General features: G+C 47.3%; 1 protein-coding gene across 4 annotated transcripts in view; it reads right to left on the reverse strand.

Annotated features, from left to right (window-relative positions):
- QSER1 (glutamine and serine rich 1) overlaps positions 1 to 11339 on the reverse strand; it is a 72299-nt gene extending 60960 nt beyond the window's left edge. For all 4 annotated transcript variants that reach the window (XM_058663208.1, XM_058663207.1, XM_058663211.1 and 1 more), the window contains exon 1: positions 11022 to 11339. In XM_058663208.1, coding sequence (XP_058519191.1) covers positions 11022 to 11200 — 179 coding nt within the window. In that variant the 5' untranslated portion in view covers positions 11201 to 11339. The remainder of the gene's footprint in view (positions 1 to 11021) is intronic.
- Between the last annotated feature and the right edge of the window lie 6263 nt (positions 11340 to 17602).

A 17602-nucleotide genomic window follows, 5' to 3' on the forward strand; every position in this document is an offset into this window, starting at 1 on the left:
CGAATTTCTTTCATGGCTTATGGTAACTATTCCATCTGAGGGAGGATAAGCCCATGCCCCAAGTTTTCTCCAAAACCTTTCAGCAAAAATATGCCGAGGAAATAACTCCCATTTTTAAAATAATTGAAAGCATAGCCTCCCGGGATAAATATCAGGTCCCCAAAGACCCATAATTTTTCATCATCCTCCATTACTAAACTCCTCCTTCTGACTTTATACTATACTATACTATTATTTTCTATACGTACAACCCCCTGAAAGAAGTTTTTCCTGAAAACTAGAACAGCTTGCTGTTAACTATACTGAAGTCTCATTCTTGCCTCTTCTACTTGGCAGCAATGTGACCTACGACAAGCTAACCGTGCTGCATCTCAATTGCCTTGTCAATAAAACGAGTTTATATATGCATGGCATGTGACAGATGTTTTAAGAAATTTTTCACAATAACAGCTACAGCTCAATACTCAGCCCTTTTATTCTTCAGCTCCAAAACCTTAGCCTCTAGGCCAAGTGTGGTAGCCTAGTGGCTGAAGTCCTTACCATGCATGCACTGGGATCCCATATGGGCACTGGTTCGTACTCCAGCTGCTCCACTTCCCATCCAGCTTCCTGCTTTTGGCCTTGGAAAGCAGTGGAGAATGCCCAAAGCCTTGGGACCCTACACTGGTGTGGAAGATCTAGAAGAAGTTCCTGGCTCCTGGCTTCAGATCAGCTCAGCTGAACCTGTTGTGGCCATTTGGGGAATAAGCCAACGGATGGGAAGAGCTTTCTTTCTGTTTCTCCTTCTCTTAGTAAAACACGACTTTCCAATAAAAATATACGAAGGAAAGAAGGGAGGGAGGGAGGGAGGGAAGGAAGGAAGGAAGGAGTGACCTATCCCACCCTTAAAAAAACCAAAGCCTTAGTCTCTGAGATTCCACTAGCCTCTCTACAAAAATGTCTAACCAGGGCCTGGCGCAGTAGCCTAGAGGCTAAAGTCTTGCCCTGCATGGGCCGGGATCCCATGGGGTGCCAGTTCGTGTCCTGGTGGCCCCATTTCCCATCCAGCTCCCTGTTTATGGCCTGGGAAAGCAATAAAGAACAGCCCCAAACCTTGGGACCATGCATGCATGGAAGACCCAGAAGAAGCTCTGGGCTCCTGGCTTCGGATGGGCTCAGTTCCACCCATTGCGGCCATTTGGGGAGTGAATCGCCAGACGGAAGATCTTTCTCTCTTTCTTCCTCTCTGTAAATCTGCCTTTCCAATAAAAATAAAGTAAATCTTTTTTTTAAAAAGTCTAACCAAACTTCTAAATTAAGCTCTCTGGTTTTGTTAGCTAAGGACAAATACTACGAAGAAAATTGTGGAAATAAAGGAAACTTCGTGGGTCTGCTTTATATCTTGGAGTCTGGAAAGGGTTTTTGTAAAAAGATGATAACGTCAAGCAGAGATAAGACTAACAAGAAGTCAACAACGATAAGATCCAGATCTGTGGTTCTCAACAAGAAACCCCTGGACCAGCAAGAACCTGTAATCAACAAGCCCTGGAGCAGACATATGGTTTCCAGCATCCATCCCATATCAGAGCACCTCCACTCCAGCTTCCAGCTTCCTGCTAATGCACACCCTAGGAGATAATAACAGTTCTGACTCAAGTACCTGAGCTCCCGCCCCTTGCTGGAGATCTGAACTTCGTTCCTGGCTCCTTGTTTCATCCTGGCCCAGGCTGCTGCAGGCATTTTTGGAGGATGAACCAGCAGACACAAGATCTGTCTGTCTCTCTTTTTTCCCCCCTCTCATTTGTAGCAGATAAAAATCCTCTTTAAAAAGTCAACAGGCCTTCCTTTGAGGTCTTCTGCAGGACCACTGATCTACAGGAAGATCATGTCAGACTTGCTTCTGCCTTAGGGCATTCACACCAGCTATTTTGTCAGAATTCAGGGAAATGCTACTCCCTTAAAGAGAAAATTTTCTTGCTTATTTGTTTTATTTAACTTCCTCATTCAAAAGCACAAGCTTTCAAAACCCAAGATTTTATGTTTTAATCGTTCACAAATCCCTAATGACTAGAAGAGCTGCATGGCCTGCATGCTGACCAAAATGAGCTAAAGCTTCTCTTTTTGCACTGCATACATTTTTGGTATCCTTTTTTTTTATTTGTCGATTCTAACCCAATATGTATTTAGGGCCAGGGTAACCCCTTTTGTTCACATCCTCATTGTTAAACATTTCAAAGGGCCCTATCCTTTACAGAGCACACAGAGTTAACTCCATGGCCAACATGAAAAGCCTTAAAATCTAGTACTAGTCCTGTGGTACAGGGTTAACTCACCCGAGCTCCCCTTTGAGCCAGTCCTCTGCATAGCTTCCCTCTCATAACTGTTCGGCGCCGGACCAGGGACTCGCAGAAGTGATCCCATGCCACTCAAGGCACAGCCCTTACTTAACAACAGGCCCAGCAGCTCTACTTTCTCCTTACTGGCACAGTTGCTCATGGAGTTCCCTCCTTTGCAACAGTAACAATTCAGATCAATTTATACGCAGTCTACCTGACAAATGTTTCCATGATGCCTTAAACTAGATATAATTTTCTGTTTCCAAAGCTTAATTTGTTTCTGTCACAAAGAAACAAATAATAGGCTTAGTAGCAGTTATTCCATCCATTCAGTGAGTATTTAATGGCACTCACAATGTATACAGAAGTCATTATTCTATATGCTGCACATTATTCTAAATATTAAGCTATTTAGTCAAATCTTCAAAAGCTAAGAAAGCATCCTCATTTTAAACTAGAAATGAAGGTACAAAAAGGTTAACAAATTTGTCTAAGAATATACTAACCTGGCTTAGCCATAAAGATAACCATATCCCATGTTAGGGTCCTTACTCCACCTCTAGTCCGACCTCCTGCTAACACACCTAACACACACCCTGGGAGGAAGTAGGTGGCCACTCCGGTAGTCTGTCACCTCCTGATGGACCCAGACATTGCCTCCTGGCTTCAGGTTGGTTCTGCTCTGACTTTTATGGGCACTTGAGGAGTGAATTAGTGGACGGGAGATCTCTCTGTCACTCTGCCTTTCAAACAATGTTTTTAAAGATTTTATTTATTTGAAAGGCAAAGTTCAAACTGAGGCAGAGAGAAACAGAGGTCCTCCATTTGCTGATTTACTCCCCAATTAGCCATGATGGCCAGGAGTGGGCCAGGTCAGAGCCAGGAGCCAGAAGCTTCTTCTGGGTCTCCCACATAGGAGCAGAGGCTCAAGCAGTTAGCCCATCCTCTACTGCTTTCTCAGGCACAGGGACCTGGATTGGAAGTGAAGGGACCTGGATTGGAAGTGGAGCAGCCAGAACTGAACTGGTACCCAGATGGGTTGCAGGTACTGTAGGTGGCAGCCTAACCATTAGGCCCATGGCACATTCATTCCATTTATGGCAGCAAGTGTCATGGGAAAAGCTTGATAACAAATAGTAGCTATACACCAGCCAAATTACTTCAGAGAGCAACAATGCTATGAAGAAACAAGGGCTTTGTAGCATGATAGCTATAAGAAGTTACTCTAGAAAGGACTGTCAGGCCCAGCGGCATGGCCTAGTGGCTAAAGTCCTCGCCTTGAAAGCCCCGGGATCCCATATGGGCGCCGGTTCTAATCCTGGCAGCTCCACTTCCCATCCAGCTCCCTGCTTGCGGCCTGGGAAAGCAGTCGAGGACGGCCCAATGCATTGGGACCCTGCACCCGCGTGGGAGACCCAGAAGAGGTTCCTGGTTCCCGGCTTCGGATCGGCGCGCATCGGCCTGTTGCGGCTCACTTAGGGAGTGAATCATCGGACAGAAGATCTTCCTCTCTGTCTCTCCTCCTCTGTGTATATCTGGCTGTAATAAAATGAATAAATCTTTAAAAAAAAACACATATAAGAGAACTTCTAGAGGTCCATGGAAAATGAAATTAAAGGATAAGTTTATTTATTAAAAAAAAAAAAAGAAAGGACTGTCAGAAACACTTTCTGAAGAGTTAAAATCAGAGAAGACCTAAATATCCAGAAATGACCTGGAATAAGTACTCCAGGTTAAAAGAGTAACCAGTGAAAAAGTCCTAAGACACAAATATCTTGGCCTGTTTCAGGAACAGAAAGATGGCGCTGTGCAGGGGTAGAGTGAGATAGGACAGAAAATTAGGAAAGGCTTGGATGAGTAGGATATATGTAGGCCATGATAAAGACTTGGGATTTTACCGAATGATACTGGAAGGTGTTAAGGACAGTAATGCCATTACCTATTTATGAAGTTAACTCCAGCTCTTGCTTACATAATTAATATTAGAAGGCCTAAAATGAAGGCAAAGAAAACAAAATAAGTCAACTGCAACAGACCTTTTGGAAATTAGATATGGAAATTAAGCCAAGAGTATTTGCTTAAGGTTTACATACCGGAAAGAATGAAACAAATCATATATAGCTCTAGTCTGATAAACTCAGGCAACCTTAAATTCCTCATCTTGATCCCTCCTGCAGGGCAGAGGTAGAGTGCATACAGAAGCCACAACAGGTAAGCGTTTCTAACTGCCACAATGAAGCAGAGTTCTGGCTTTTGTGCTATAAATATGCCTTAAACACCAATTGTGTGCCAAGTACTGGAAAAAGTATTAAATACTAGAAATACAGCAGCAAACCATCTAGTAACATTCCACAATGAAATTTCATACTAAAGGGACGATAACTATCACATAAACATGTAGGTATTTAAGTTTCAAAGAACAATGTGAAAAGAAAGTAAAATGTACTGTGACAAGAGACAACATTGCACACAGTGCGGCTAGAACTGGAAGGAAGGCAGGTTTCCCCAAAGAAGTAGAAGCGAGGGAGGAAGGATGGGGATAAATAATCTAAGTGGTGATAAGGGCATTCAAAGAGCTTTAGGGCTCAGCACCGTGGCCTAGCGGCTAAAATCCTCACCTTGAACACACTGGGATCCCATATGGGTGTCGGTTCTAATTCTGGCAGCCCTGCTTCCCACCTAGCTCCCTACGGCCCAAAGCCTTGGGGCCCTGCACCCGCGTGGGAGACCCAGAGGAACTCCTGGCGCCTGGCTTCAGATCGGCTGAGCACTGGCCACTGCGGTCACTTACAGAATGAATCATCGGACGGAAGATCTTCCTTTCTGTCTTTCCCCCTCTCTGTATATCTGACTTTGCAATAAAAATAAATCTTTAAAAAAAAAGCTTTAAGATAGGAAGGAAATTAGGATGATTCAAATTCTAAAATTTTAAATGGGATAATAAATGCAGGCCCCATGTAGGGCACATTAAAGATTTTGAAGAAGTCCAGAACAATGGTTCTATAACTAAATCCTCGCCTTGCATCCACTGGGATCCCATATGGGCGCCAGTTTGTATCCCAGTTGCTCCACTTCCTGTCCAGCTCCCTGCTCGTGGCTTGGGAAAGCAGTAGAGGATGACCCAAAGCCTTGGGACTCTACACTCACATGGGAGAACCAGAAGAAAGCTCCTGTCTTTGCATGGGCTTAGCTTGGGCTACTGAGGCCACTTGGAGAGTGAACAAGCAGACAGAGATCTTTCTGTCTCTCCTCTTCTCTATAAACCTGCCTATCCAATAAAAATGAATCTCTTGACCCTTTTCTCTGTCTCCAACATCTTGCCTTTCAATGAATGAATGAATGAATGAATGTGGAGGGGAGTACCACAGTAGATAAACTGCAGTTTATGACACTGGCAGAGTGCTCATTTGAGTTCTGGCCGCTCTGCTTCTGATTCAGCTCCCTGCTAACATGTCTGGAAAGGCTACAGAAGATGGTCCCAGTGCTGCCACCCATGCGGGACGCCTTACCCCTGAATTCGCCCTGGCCTAGACCTGGCTGATGTGACCACCTGGGAATTGAACCAGTGGATGGGAACACGCTTGCTTCTTGCTCTCCATCCCTCAGAAATAAATAAATGAAAACCACTACAACCAAAAAAAAAATTTTTTTTAATTCATACAAAGGTTTTGGGAAAATAAACAGAATCAAATGGATAGAGTTGTGAGTTTTTCCATCTTTAGTGTTTGCTCTTTTGGAGAGAGATGGAGAGAGAATGCAAGCGAGCCAGGAGTGGGGAATTGAATCAGTTCTTCCCTGTGGGTGGGCAGGAGCCCAACCACTTGAGCCATCACACTGCTGTGCTCCAGGGTCTGCACCAACAGGCAACAGCAGTCAGAGCCAGAGGATCCAGACACTCGAATACGGATAAGGATGTCTTAATGGGCTATGCCAACCACCAAGCCTTATTAGATTTGTGTGATTTAAAACCACTCTGGGTCAATCTGTGGCACAGCACGTTAAGGCACTGCCTATCACACTACCTACCATGCCACATGAGAAATGCTGTGAGTCCCAGCTGTTTCTGCTCTGCTTCTGATGGAGCTTCCAGCTAAGGCACCTGGGAAAGCAACAGAAGACGGCTCAAGTATGTGGACTCCTGCCACCCACATAGGAGACTTGGACAGAATTCCAGGCTCCTTGCTTCAGCCTTCACTGTGGCCTTCCAGGGCGTGAATCAGTGGACAGAAGGTATATATCCCTGTAAACCTGCTTTTCAGATAAATAAATCAACAAAATGAAATCACTCAGGAAGCCATGGGTAGATTTAACAGAAGGGTGGAGAGAAAAGGTTCAAGAGGACTACTTAGAAGCCACTGCAGTTCACACGGATGACCGGTAACAGAGATGCAATATGCTTAGATTAATAAATTCAGAATCTTTAAAAAAAAAAAAAAAGAAGCCACTGCAGTTATCCAAGTAAAAAATACTAGTGCCTTGGACCAATATGGAGCCATGAAAATCACAAGAGCTTAAAAAAAAAAAGAGAGAATAGAAGAAATAAAGCAAGCAAGCAGTGGAATTTGGTGACTGGGCCCACACAACTCCCAGGTTTCTGGACTGGGCTGGTGGACCGGGGCTATGGCCTTTGCAGTGACCACCTGAGATCTGTCTCACCAGAGCAGCAGAGCTCCTTTGGGTGGTAGAAGTTTGAGCTCATCATTCAATGCTCAGGACATGCCCAAGTAAAGTCTCAAAGAACCTTGCTGTAGCACAGATTATTTGCTCATGAGGTGAATGAAAGCTACTAATACAGTATGTTGCTATTGGTACATATTTTGCAACTCTTACAACAGAAATTTGAAACAATACCTTCCCTAAGGCTGGTGCCATGACAAAGCAGGCTAAGGGCTAAGCCTCTGCCTGCAGCGCCAATACCCCACATGGGCACTGTTTTGAATCTTGGGTTCTTTACTTCTGATTTAGCTTCCAGCCAAAGTGTCCAGGAAGGTAGGGAGGAATGGCCCAATTGCTTGGGGCCCTGCAGCCACATAGGAGACCTAAATGAAGCTCCTGGCTCTGGACAGGCAGCTAGGGCCATTGCAGCCATTTGGGGACTGAACCAGCAGATGGAAGATATATCTCTCCTCTCTGTTAACTCTGCCTTCCACATAAAAATAAATGAATGTTAAAAAAAATAAGAAATATGTACCTTCTGGTCCATCTCAGACCAGCTACATGACAAGATGCATTCAAAAGGAAGAAATTTTCACTAACTGGGGACTGTCATTATCCCTTATAAATTACGAGCTTACAAAGCATTTTTCCAAAAACCGTGTCTAGTTCAGTCAGTCTAGTTTAAAAATCTATCCAAAACATATTTAAACAAATGTATTTCATACAGAAGCTGACCATTTTCAAACATAATCATTCCTGGGCTTTTTGGAGAGGTACCCCCTCATTCACATACATTCATACAGTCCTCAGAAAAAACTATCTATTAGGAGTTCTAAAACTTAGTCAAGAAGCAAAAAAGAACTTTTAGGTCAAAGACAAAAACTAATATAACTAAATTTAAAGAAGACAGTACGTCCACTCAGTAACACATTGCAGTTTGAGCACTGGAGTGGCTGTGTTTGAGCAGCCCCCAGAGGCGGGATTCCACAGCAGGGCTGCTGACTCCCAGAATGCCAGGCTCCATCCACATCCAATCTAGCCCCCACAAAGGCAGAGCAGAAATGAATGGATTTATGTGAACTTTCCAAGTACCCAACAATATCTATTCTAGAAATGTTCCAAAATGGCCTAAGAAACCCCACCTAAAGTAAAATGCTGCAGTAGTGTCCATTCTATTTTTCAACTGTTTCTCTCTAATGGAGCCATTGTCTCTTTTTTTTAAAGATTTTATTCATTTTATTACAGCCAGATATACACAGAGGAGGAGAGACAGAGAGGAAGATCTTTCATCTGATGATTCACTCCCCAAGTGAGCCGCAACGGCCAGTGCAGCGCCGATCCAAAGCCGGGAACCAGGAACCTCTTCCGGGTCTCCCACGCAGGTGCAGGGCCCCAATGCATTGGGCCATCCTCAACTGCTTTCCCAGGCCACAAGCAGGGAGCTGGATGGGAAGTGGAGCTGCCAGGATTAGAACCAGTGCCCATATGGGATCCCGGGGCTTTCAAGGCGAGGACTTTAGCTGCTAGGCCATGCCGCCGGGCCCGAGCCATTGTCTCTTAAAAGTATTGTTTCAGACTCATAATTGTTTGGCGTGCCCCTTCCCATCCATTGATGAAAATGCTACATTTCAGGATCAACCAAAGACATAATGTAGGATGTTAGATTCTGTGTCAGTAAGAACTAAATGTCATCACCATCTGTCAGTTTTTGATTAGCTTACAGGAAACAAGGTGACAGACAAGGCTGCTTCTTTATGGATAAATACCCACATTACATCATCCCACTCCTTTGCCCCTTCAGAGGAAACTGCCACGCAGGGGAACAGAAACATTCAAGGGATACATGAATTACGGAAAAGCCTTTTTAAATGTTGAAAACATGAACAAGCTTCTGAAATGCAGGCTATTTAAAAACTTACAGGGCTATAAAGATTCAGGATTCTTCATGTAAGTGAAATCAAATAGGATATTTTCACAGTTTGAAGAATAAAATGAGGTACGATTAAGAAGTGTGTACAGATGGCCTGATCCTAACACAAGATGTTAACAAAGCAGGTTAATGGGGGAGGGGAAAGTCTGCATTTTCTATGCGCTAATTCAGCTGACCCCACTCCCCCAAAACACTTTCCTTAAGGCAGGAAGGGCTAACATTTAAGAATCAGTAACTCCAAAACGACAGAAATCAACTCTCTCAGATTTTGTGGCCCAAGTGAATCTACTTACTGTTTTCAAATGTGTTTGGGGAGTCACTCTGTTACTTTGATAAATTATAATTGGAAAATATGATAAGCGGATTATAGATTCTTGCCTCAGAAGTATTCTGCTAAAAGAAATAACAGAAAAAAACTAGATAGCATTTCAGTTTCATTTACCTAATACATTTTTTCACTTAAGACAAAATATTCTGCATTGCTGCTCACTTTAGAAAAAGTAATTTTAATTAGTGAAAATCATACAATGCCAAAGCTACTTGGAGAATGACAGTGAAATTATTACAAGAAAAAAATAATAAAGCGCCAAATATTTTTCATGAAACTTCTTACAACAGCTTATTTATATGCAATACAGAATGATGGCTACTTGTGAAAGGTTTCAGCATTTAATTATTTAAAATGTCCCATTACAATATCTTTTCTCCCTAGCTCTTTTAAAAAAAAGGCCAAATTTTTTCTAACAAGGCTCTTTCCCCCTCTTTCTAAAAGTGAAATTTTTCTCATTCTTTCACTCACCCCAAGGTACAATCTAAGACAAAGAACAGCTACCCGGTCACACATATTTTCCAAATCATGACAGTGGAACTTTCCAAAAAAAAACAAAGATTACAATCTAGAAGAGCACTAAAATATATAAAGTTTTAAAGAAAGTTCACTTGTGTCTTGCAAATAATGAAGAAACCTGATGAGATCACAAAGCTTCCTGTTGGTGGCTCGGGATGAAGTCATTAGCAACCCAGGATTCCCTGGTCCTGGTAAGCTGCACCTACCAGATTGAGTATTGTTCGAGAGAGGTGGCTTTAAAACACCCGGCTCCCGATTCCTCCAAGCCAGACCACGCCTTCCAGTTATCATTCAAATTGGACTGCTCCACAGTGTACAACTACACATTCCCCGCGAGCTTAAGTCTCCAGCAGGAGTCAACATTTTAGATTCCCGGGGTCGTGTTGGAGGACCGAGGAACTCTTGAACCCCACGCTACGCTACGTAATGAAGCCGAGATGGCAGAAGCATGCTTCGGGTTCTGGAACCTTTATGGCCTTCCCTGATGGCTCCCCCCACACACACCCCTCACCTCCACCCCATTTCTTCCCAACTCGTAGTCACTGCCCCTCCTCCAAGGCACAGAAAGCCACGAGAGAATCCTTACTTCCTGCTGTTAGAAGGGGAGGAAACACAAGAGCAACTCTGAACGCGTGCAAGACAAATCGCTCAATCTTAGCCACCCCTGCAAACATATGTCACCCAGCCCTGGCGCTGCACTCACGCCCCGCGGGTTTCCCTCTCAACCCCACAACCCAACCCTTTGGTCCCGAGTCCCGCTGGTTCTGGGGCGGCCCAATCCTTCTGGGTCCCACAGAAGGAGCGCAGCTCCAAGCCTCTACCAAGCCTTCCCCACGCTCAATGCAAAGGCCCCCAAGACCACACCGTGCCACACCGAGGTTTCAATACAATGGAATGTCACTGGCCCCAACTCCCCGGCGCCTCCCTCCGCCCGCGGGACTCAGTCCTGGATCTCCTTCGGATCCAGAGTTCAGCTTCGAGCCCAAACTTCACCATGTGAGAGAGCCCAGGACGGGGAGATGACGGAGCCCCCAACGACTCCCGCCCGCCCGCCAAGCCCTTCCTTCAGCCACGGTCCCCCACCAGCCCCAGGCGCGAATCCTACACCCGCCCGGGACCACCTCCTACGGAGTCATCAGCCCCCTCCCCTCATGGGGGGCTCCCCGCCAGCGCCCGCACCCCTGGGCGGCGGCGCTGCACCCCGCGCAGAAGGCCCCAAACGCATCCCCGGCCTTTCCTGGCCCACCGCGACCCCGCCGCCCACCCTCCCTACCTGGCCTTGAGGCTGGGGCTGCTGCCGCTGCTGCAGCTGCTGCTGCTGCTGGCGGCCGCCGCGGCTCGGGGTTCGTAGGCCCAGCCGGGGGCGGGGGGCTGCGCGGCGGCGCTGGCGGGGGGCGCGGGCGGCGGCGGCGGCGGGTCCGCAAAGCCCGAGGTCGCGTAGTTCCTGTCCATCGCGGGGGTCGCGTCGGGAGGGCGGGCGGCTGCGGGGGCTCCTCCAGGGCCCCGCGTGAGGGGGCCGGGAAGGGAGGGAGGGGCGGGGGGAGGAAGAGGAGGAGGCGGCGGCGGCCGAGGGAGCTGCCCCCCTCACATGGCCCCGTGCGGGCGAGACCAGAAGGAGGGCGCGCTGGGACAGGCTCGTGCCGCGGGGAACCCGAGCCCGGGCGGGCGGGCGGGCGAGGCCCCCACACGGCCCGGCGCGTCAGGGGAGCGGCGGCACCAGCGCCCGGGACTCGCGGCGGCGGCGACGGCGGCGGCGGCGGCCGCTTCGCCCCATGTTGGTGGATTTCCCAGGATGCACCTCCCGCTCCCCTCCGCCCCGCGGCCTCGCCCCGCCTCCCCCTGGGCGCCCCGCGCTCTCGGCTGGCGGGCGGCGGGCGGCGGGCGAGGCCTCAGCTTCTGCCGGCCGCCTCACGGCCACCTCTCGGAGGGCAGCGGCGGCGGCGGAGCGCCCGCTAGCCGGAGCTGCGGAGCCGGCGGGCTTCCCGCCCTCTGCGCCCTGGAGAAACGCGGTGTGCGCGCTCGCCTCACCCCGCGTGGGAAGGGGAGCCCGACGCTGGGGAGGGGCAGCCGGGGGTGTTAGGGTGCTGCGAACGGGGAGCTTGTCAGCGCTGTGCAAGGAATTCGTTCTTAAACCTTTGCGTTCTTTCGAGGGACTCAAAATATTCAATGGCCAGATTAAATATGCTCATTCCCCGCTCCCCGAAGCAAAAACAGCAGGACGAGCTGTCTTAGAGTTGGTTTATTCCCTTTCTGCCCAAAGCTTGCTAGCTCGAGGACCTTTTTCCTGCTATTAGGGGGAGATTTATATTCAAAGAAATTCAAATTCAAGCGTATTCTTTTCCAGTCCTTGCTGAAAGGGCCTTTCCCAGGGGTTCTTACTAACTGTCCCCACCCCCACCTCGGGGATTTTTCTCACTCTGGGTTTCCGAATCTCTTATCTTAAGACAAATACTGCCTCTTCATTGACTAATCTACCAACGTTAGGGATAACTGGACTTCTCAGAAAATGTCAACGCACCGTGCATTCCTCGTTGGGGTTTGTTTGTTTGAGACCTGTAACTTAGCAAAAGTGTATGCAAACATTCCCTAGCTGACCTGCAGGCTGTGTGGTGGTGGGTAATGAATGACTACTGAAAAATCTTTTCTTGCCTATCAGACGTGTGTTTCTTCTCTTGGGCAGTGAAGTTCCGAAAAATCCTTCTGCCCTTAAGACTGAAGTCAAAATAACATTAAAGTGTAACGGCCACTTCCCTCTTTAAAAAAAATCAGTGCAGGTTCAACACGTGTTACATGCTTAGCACAGACTTGCATCCCTCAAGATAAGCCAACGGAAAGGTTTAAACAACCCAGGCATAGTGGAAGACCCAATGAACTGGACACACAACCGTTGATGAGCGTTTGAAAAGGTTTTGAACTTAGGTAAAACCTCGCCTTGGATCTGCACTTCCTGCCGAGATTGTTCAGCCAACCAGGTTGTGTTTTCCTCCAGGCGCCTGCATCCTTTTGTTCTTATTCATTGCTTGCTGTAAGCCCTTCTGCACCTGTAATACGTGGTGCCTGGTCCCCGGGTGGGGAAGTAAGGCAGTAAGTAGTTGTTATTTACAAGTGAATTCAAAGGTCTGGACACAAACGACCTTGCTAGTTTTATGTTAAGTGCAGGATGAATTTGCTGTGGATAGCTCTGAAAATGCCTTTTCCTCAGGGAAAGAATTTGCCTCATAATGTGAGATCCTTCAGAGAAGTAACGTAAATCTTCATTACATTTATTTTTCTTCCTGCCGAGAGGAAATCTGGAATCTTCCTAGAAAAGTCTTCACAACCAGCTATTTTATGCTCGCTTTTGTCCTTGCTGAAGTTTTGTCAAAGTATAGGAAACAGAGCGGCATGCTATAAATGTTTTATGGCGCTTAGTTGGAGATACCCGCGACTAGTGCTGGAGTGCGCTATGTAGGCAATACCAAGCAAGTGCCAATAAAACCTTTATAGTCTCTCATTACCATTATGGAGTTTGTTTATACCACGTAAATCAGGAAAGATATTAAGGGAAAATTGTAACGAGTATTTCAAAAAAATATTATTGTAGCACCATGTTATTTAGCTCTTTAAATAAAATTACTCTGGTTTACCCCAAATTAGCACAAATGTAATTCCAAGCTGTATATTGTGTCTACCTTGGGGTGCGTTGAGCTTTCATATATGTATATGAATCTTCTAAAAAATTTGTGCAAGGTTGAGTGTCCGTATCAGAGTACCTAAGTTCTGTGTCCTGGCTCCATTCCAGGTTTCCAGCTAACGTGTGTCCTGGGAAGTCATGGTGGCTCAGGTAGTTGGATCTATCCCACCAAAGTGAGAAACCTTTGTTAATATCCTGCCTTATGCCTTTATTTCAGGTATTTGGGAAATAAGCCAGTGGTTGGAAAACCACCCCACATACTTACACATTGTATAAATTGCTACATTTACACAATGTTACTACCTGAAAAATATCTTCTCTCCTGAAAACATGTTCCCAAGTTGGTGGGTTTTTTTTTTCATAACCTCTGAAACAGTCCCTACAGAACAGTTTCAAGTCTGATCTAGGCAAATTCAAACGCCTAAAATGAAATCGTTGTTCTTGTTTTCAAAAACATCTATTCCTTACGGATCTGAGATTCCATGACATTTCCTTCCTCCCTTGGCAAAGTCTGTTGCTTTCTTTTCAGTTTTCCTGTGATGCCTGAAGTTTCTACTAGATTTCACCCTATCACATTGCATTACGATTACCTTTCCCTCCTAGATTATGAATTCCATAAAGCAGGTGGTATACTTAAAGCGTTCTTTGTATCTCCAACACTAGACCTGACATTACAGCAGTACCTCAGTACAGAGTTGTTGGAGCCCACGTTGTCGGGTAGAGCCACCAACTGTGCTACCAGCATCTCATATGGGCTCCAGTTTTTGTCTTAGCAGTTCCATTTCTGATCCAGCTGTCCATGTACTTTGGAAAGCAGTGGAGGATGGCTCATTCTCGGGCACCTGCACCCACAGAGGAGAACCAATTGAAGTTCCCTACTCCTGGTTTTGGCCCGACTCCACTCTGGCTGTTGCTGCCATTTGGGGAGTAAACCAGTAGATTGAAGGTTTCTCTCTCTCTCTCTCTCTCTCTCTCTCTCGCTCGCTCGCTATCACACACTCTCTCTATAATTCCAGCTTTAAAAAAACTCTCACTCTTGATCTGCTTTCAATTAAATAAATCTTTAAAAATAAATAAATAAAATGAGAGGAGAAGGTCTGGTTTTGGGGTGTACTAGGTTGTTCTGCTGCCTCTGATGCTTGCATCCTATATGAGCACCAGTTTGAGTCCTGACTGTGGTGAAGTCCCAGCTGCTCCGCTTCCAATCCAGCTCCCTGTTAGTGTGCCTGGGAAAGCACCAGAAGATGGCCCAAGGCTTTGGACCCCTGAAGCACACGAAACACTTAGAAGGAGCTCCTGACTCCCCCTTTTAGACCAGCCTAGCTCTGGCCATGAACCCACAGATGGAAGGTCTGTCTTTCCTTCTCTCTCTGTAATTCTGCCTTTCAAATAAAAAAAATCTAAATCTTTAAAAATGCAAAGGTACTCACATTCCTATCTGAGGGTTTGGTTTCCGGTCCCAGCTCATCAGGTTCCCACTTCCAGCTGAAGTGTATCTGAGAGGCACCTGCTAATTGCTCAAATCATTGCATCCCTGCCACTCTCATGACAGACCCAGATTGAATTCCCAGCTCTTGGCTCTAAACTGCCCCAGCCCTGGCTGTTGTGGATATTTGAGGAGTGAACGAATAGAGGTTCTCTCTGGCTCTATCTATATTTCTCCAAAAAATCAGATTACTTTTGGGCCCGGTGCAATAGTGTAGTGGTTAAAGTCCTCGCCTTGCACACGCCAGGATCCCATAGGGTCACCGGTTCTAATCCAGCAGCCCCACTTCCCATCCAGCTCCCTGCTTGTGACCTGGGAAAGCAGTCGAGACGGCCCAAAGCTTTGGGACCCTGCACCTGTGTGGGAGACCCAAAAGAGCTCCTGGCTTCGGATTGGCTAAGCTCCATCCGTTGCGGTCACTTGGGGAGTGAATCATCGGACGAAAGATCTTCTTCTCTCTCTCTCCTCCTCTCTGTATATCTGCCTTTCTAATAAAAATAAATAAATTTTAAAAGTCAGATTACTCTTAAAAATTAATGGAGTTAGACCCAATACATCCTTACCCTCGTTAGAGGGAGCTGAATCACAGATGGAGCAGACAGGACTAGGAACAGCACACATAGGGAATGCTGGCGTAAAAAGTGGAGGCTTTAGCCTATTATATCACAATGCCTGCCACAGGGATGGGCCATTTTTAAATAGAAAGATCCTAGAAGGTCAAGTGTGTGGTATTACCAAGAGTATCATGAGTGTTCTTTGTGAGAAGTAGGTTGATTGAGAACAAAACACTTGGTTTTCATTTTCTCATTTCTTTTCTGGCACTGAAAAGTGTAAGTCCAGTCCTTGCTGGGGTGGTCCTGGATTCTGTATCAACATCAAAAGTTCACTTAAGGGAAAAAAACTTCCTGCAGCCACTTGACTGCGGGTGGGTCTCAGGACAGGACATCTCATGCCTGGATCCCAGACGCAAGCCACCACGTGCACGTGGTGTGCTGTCCCTGGGGCTGCCTGGGCTCTGAGGCTGCTTTCTTCAGGGTAAGTACACCGAGGGGGAAGTCTCTAGGGCTGGGTTGTGCAGGCCCAGGTACCCGGGGCCCACCCACTGCTTTCATTGAGCACTGAATACCAGTCCATGCAAAAGCTTTGGCTCAGGGCTTGTCCAGGAGGCTATCCTATTACCTGACATGATGATGGATCAGCAAACAGGTCACATTAGGCAGGGCCAATACATTAACTATCACTTGAGAACCATATCCGGGGGTAGATTCTGTGCGGAAGGTGTGGGCCAAACCGTGTGGAAATTCTAGCCCCACTGGTTAGCTCAAGAGTTGGGGTGGTGATAGACTAAGTTAGGTGTGACCAAGGAGCTTGCCATCAATCACAGGTAAAGGAACTCACAACAGTCTGGACTGGTCAAGGCAGCAGCACCCAAATGTGCATCCTGAATAGGGTGTGGGGTGGGCTGGGCTGCAATGTTCACCAGCTCATACGAGGCTAAATGGAAGGCCATGGGCCCGGTGGCATGGCCTAGCGGCTAAAGTCCTCACCTTAAACGCCCCGGGATCCCATATGGGCGCCAGTTCTAGTCCCTGCAGCTCCACTTCCCAGCCAGCTCCCTGCTTGTGGCCTGGGAGAGCAGTCGAGGACGGCCCAATGCTTTGGGGCCCTGCACCTGTGTGGGAGACCTGGAAGAGGTTCCTGGTTCCCGGCTTCGGATCGGCACGCACCGGCCCGTTGCGACTCACTTGGGGAGTGAATCATTGGACGGAGGATCTTTCTCTCTGTCTCTCCTCCTCTCTGTATATCTGACTTTGTAATGAACTGAATAAATCTTAAAAAAAATAAATAAATGGAAGGCCAGACTGCGCCTGGCACTGGCCTAAAACCCATTGGCATGTATGAGAACTGGGTCTGGGAATGGACCAAGGGGAGGAACTTGGGAAACTCCCCTGGCGAGTCATAGCTCCCACTGGTGAACATGTGGTCCAGACCTGGGGGTTGGACAAGCTGGGCAAAGTAGCTGCAACAGTTGGCTAATGTGTGAATTGGTAATGGAATGGGATATACTGGGCAGAACTGAGCAAACCTTAGCCCACACGCAAAACTAGAAACCAGGATGGAGCACAGATCATGCCGAGCTAGGCTCTTGCACCTACTGGTCTGCGTGAATCAAGGACGCTAAGCCACAGTGTCTAAGGCAGAGGCCGGGACAAGTGAGGGGCTGAGCCAAGCTGAGTCAGAGCAACCACTGGCATGCGCGTGATCTAGGGCTGGGAATAGGTCTGGTTGGGGAGCTAAGGGGACAATCCTAGTTGGATTGAGGTTCCCACCAAAGGGCGTGTGTGCAGGAATGGGGGCTGCGTTCTAATCAGGAATCAGTTGTAGTCTCCCTTGGCACAAGTGTGGGCTGGGACTGGACGCACCAAGCCAGGCCAGACTCCAACACCACCTGGTGTCCTGGAGGACCAGGGTAGTTGTGGGACGGACTAGGCAAGGTCTGAAGCCCTACTGAACCATGTGTGAGCCATATGTGCGTATGGACAAGCCATGGCTGGGCTGAAACATCCAAGAACCAGTTTGGGTTGAAGGCCAGTCAGGAAAAGCCACTGTCCCTGCTAGGACAGGAGGTGAACTGAGTAGGGCTGGCCCATGGACCCCCTGGTATGTGCAAAATCTGTCATTGGGAGGGGTTCTG

The sequence above is a fragment of the Ochotona princeps genome, chromosome 4 (assembly GCF_030435755.1).
Source record: "Ochotona princeps isolate mOchPri1 chromosome 4, mOchPri1.hap1, whole genome shotgun sequence".
NCBI lineage: Eukaryota > Metazoa > Chordata > Mammalia > Lagomorpha > Ochotonidae > Ochotona > Ochotona princeps.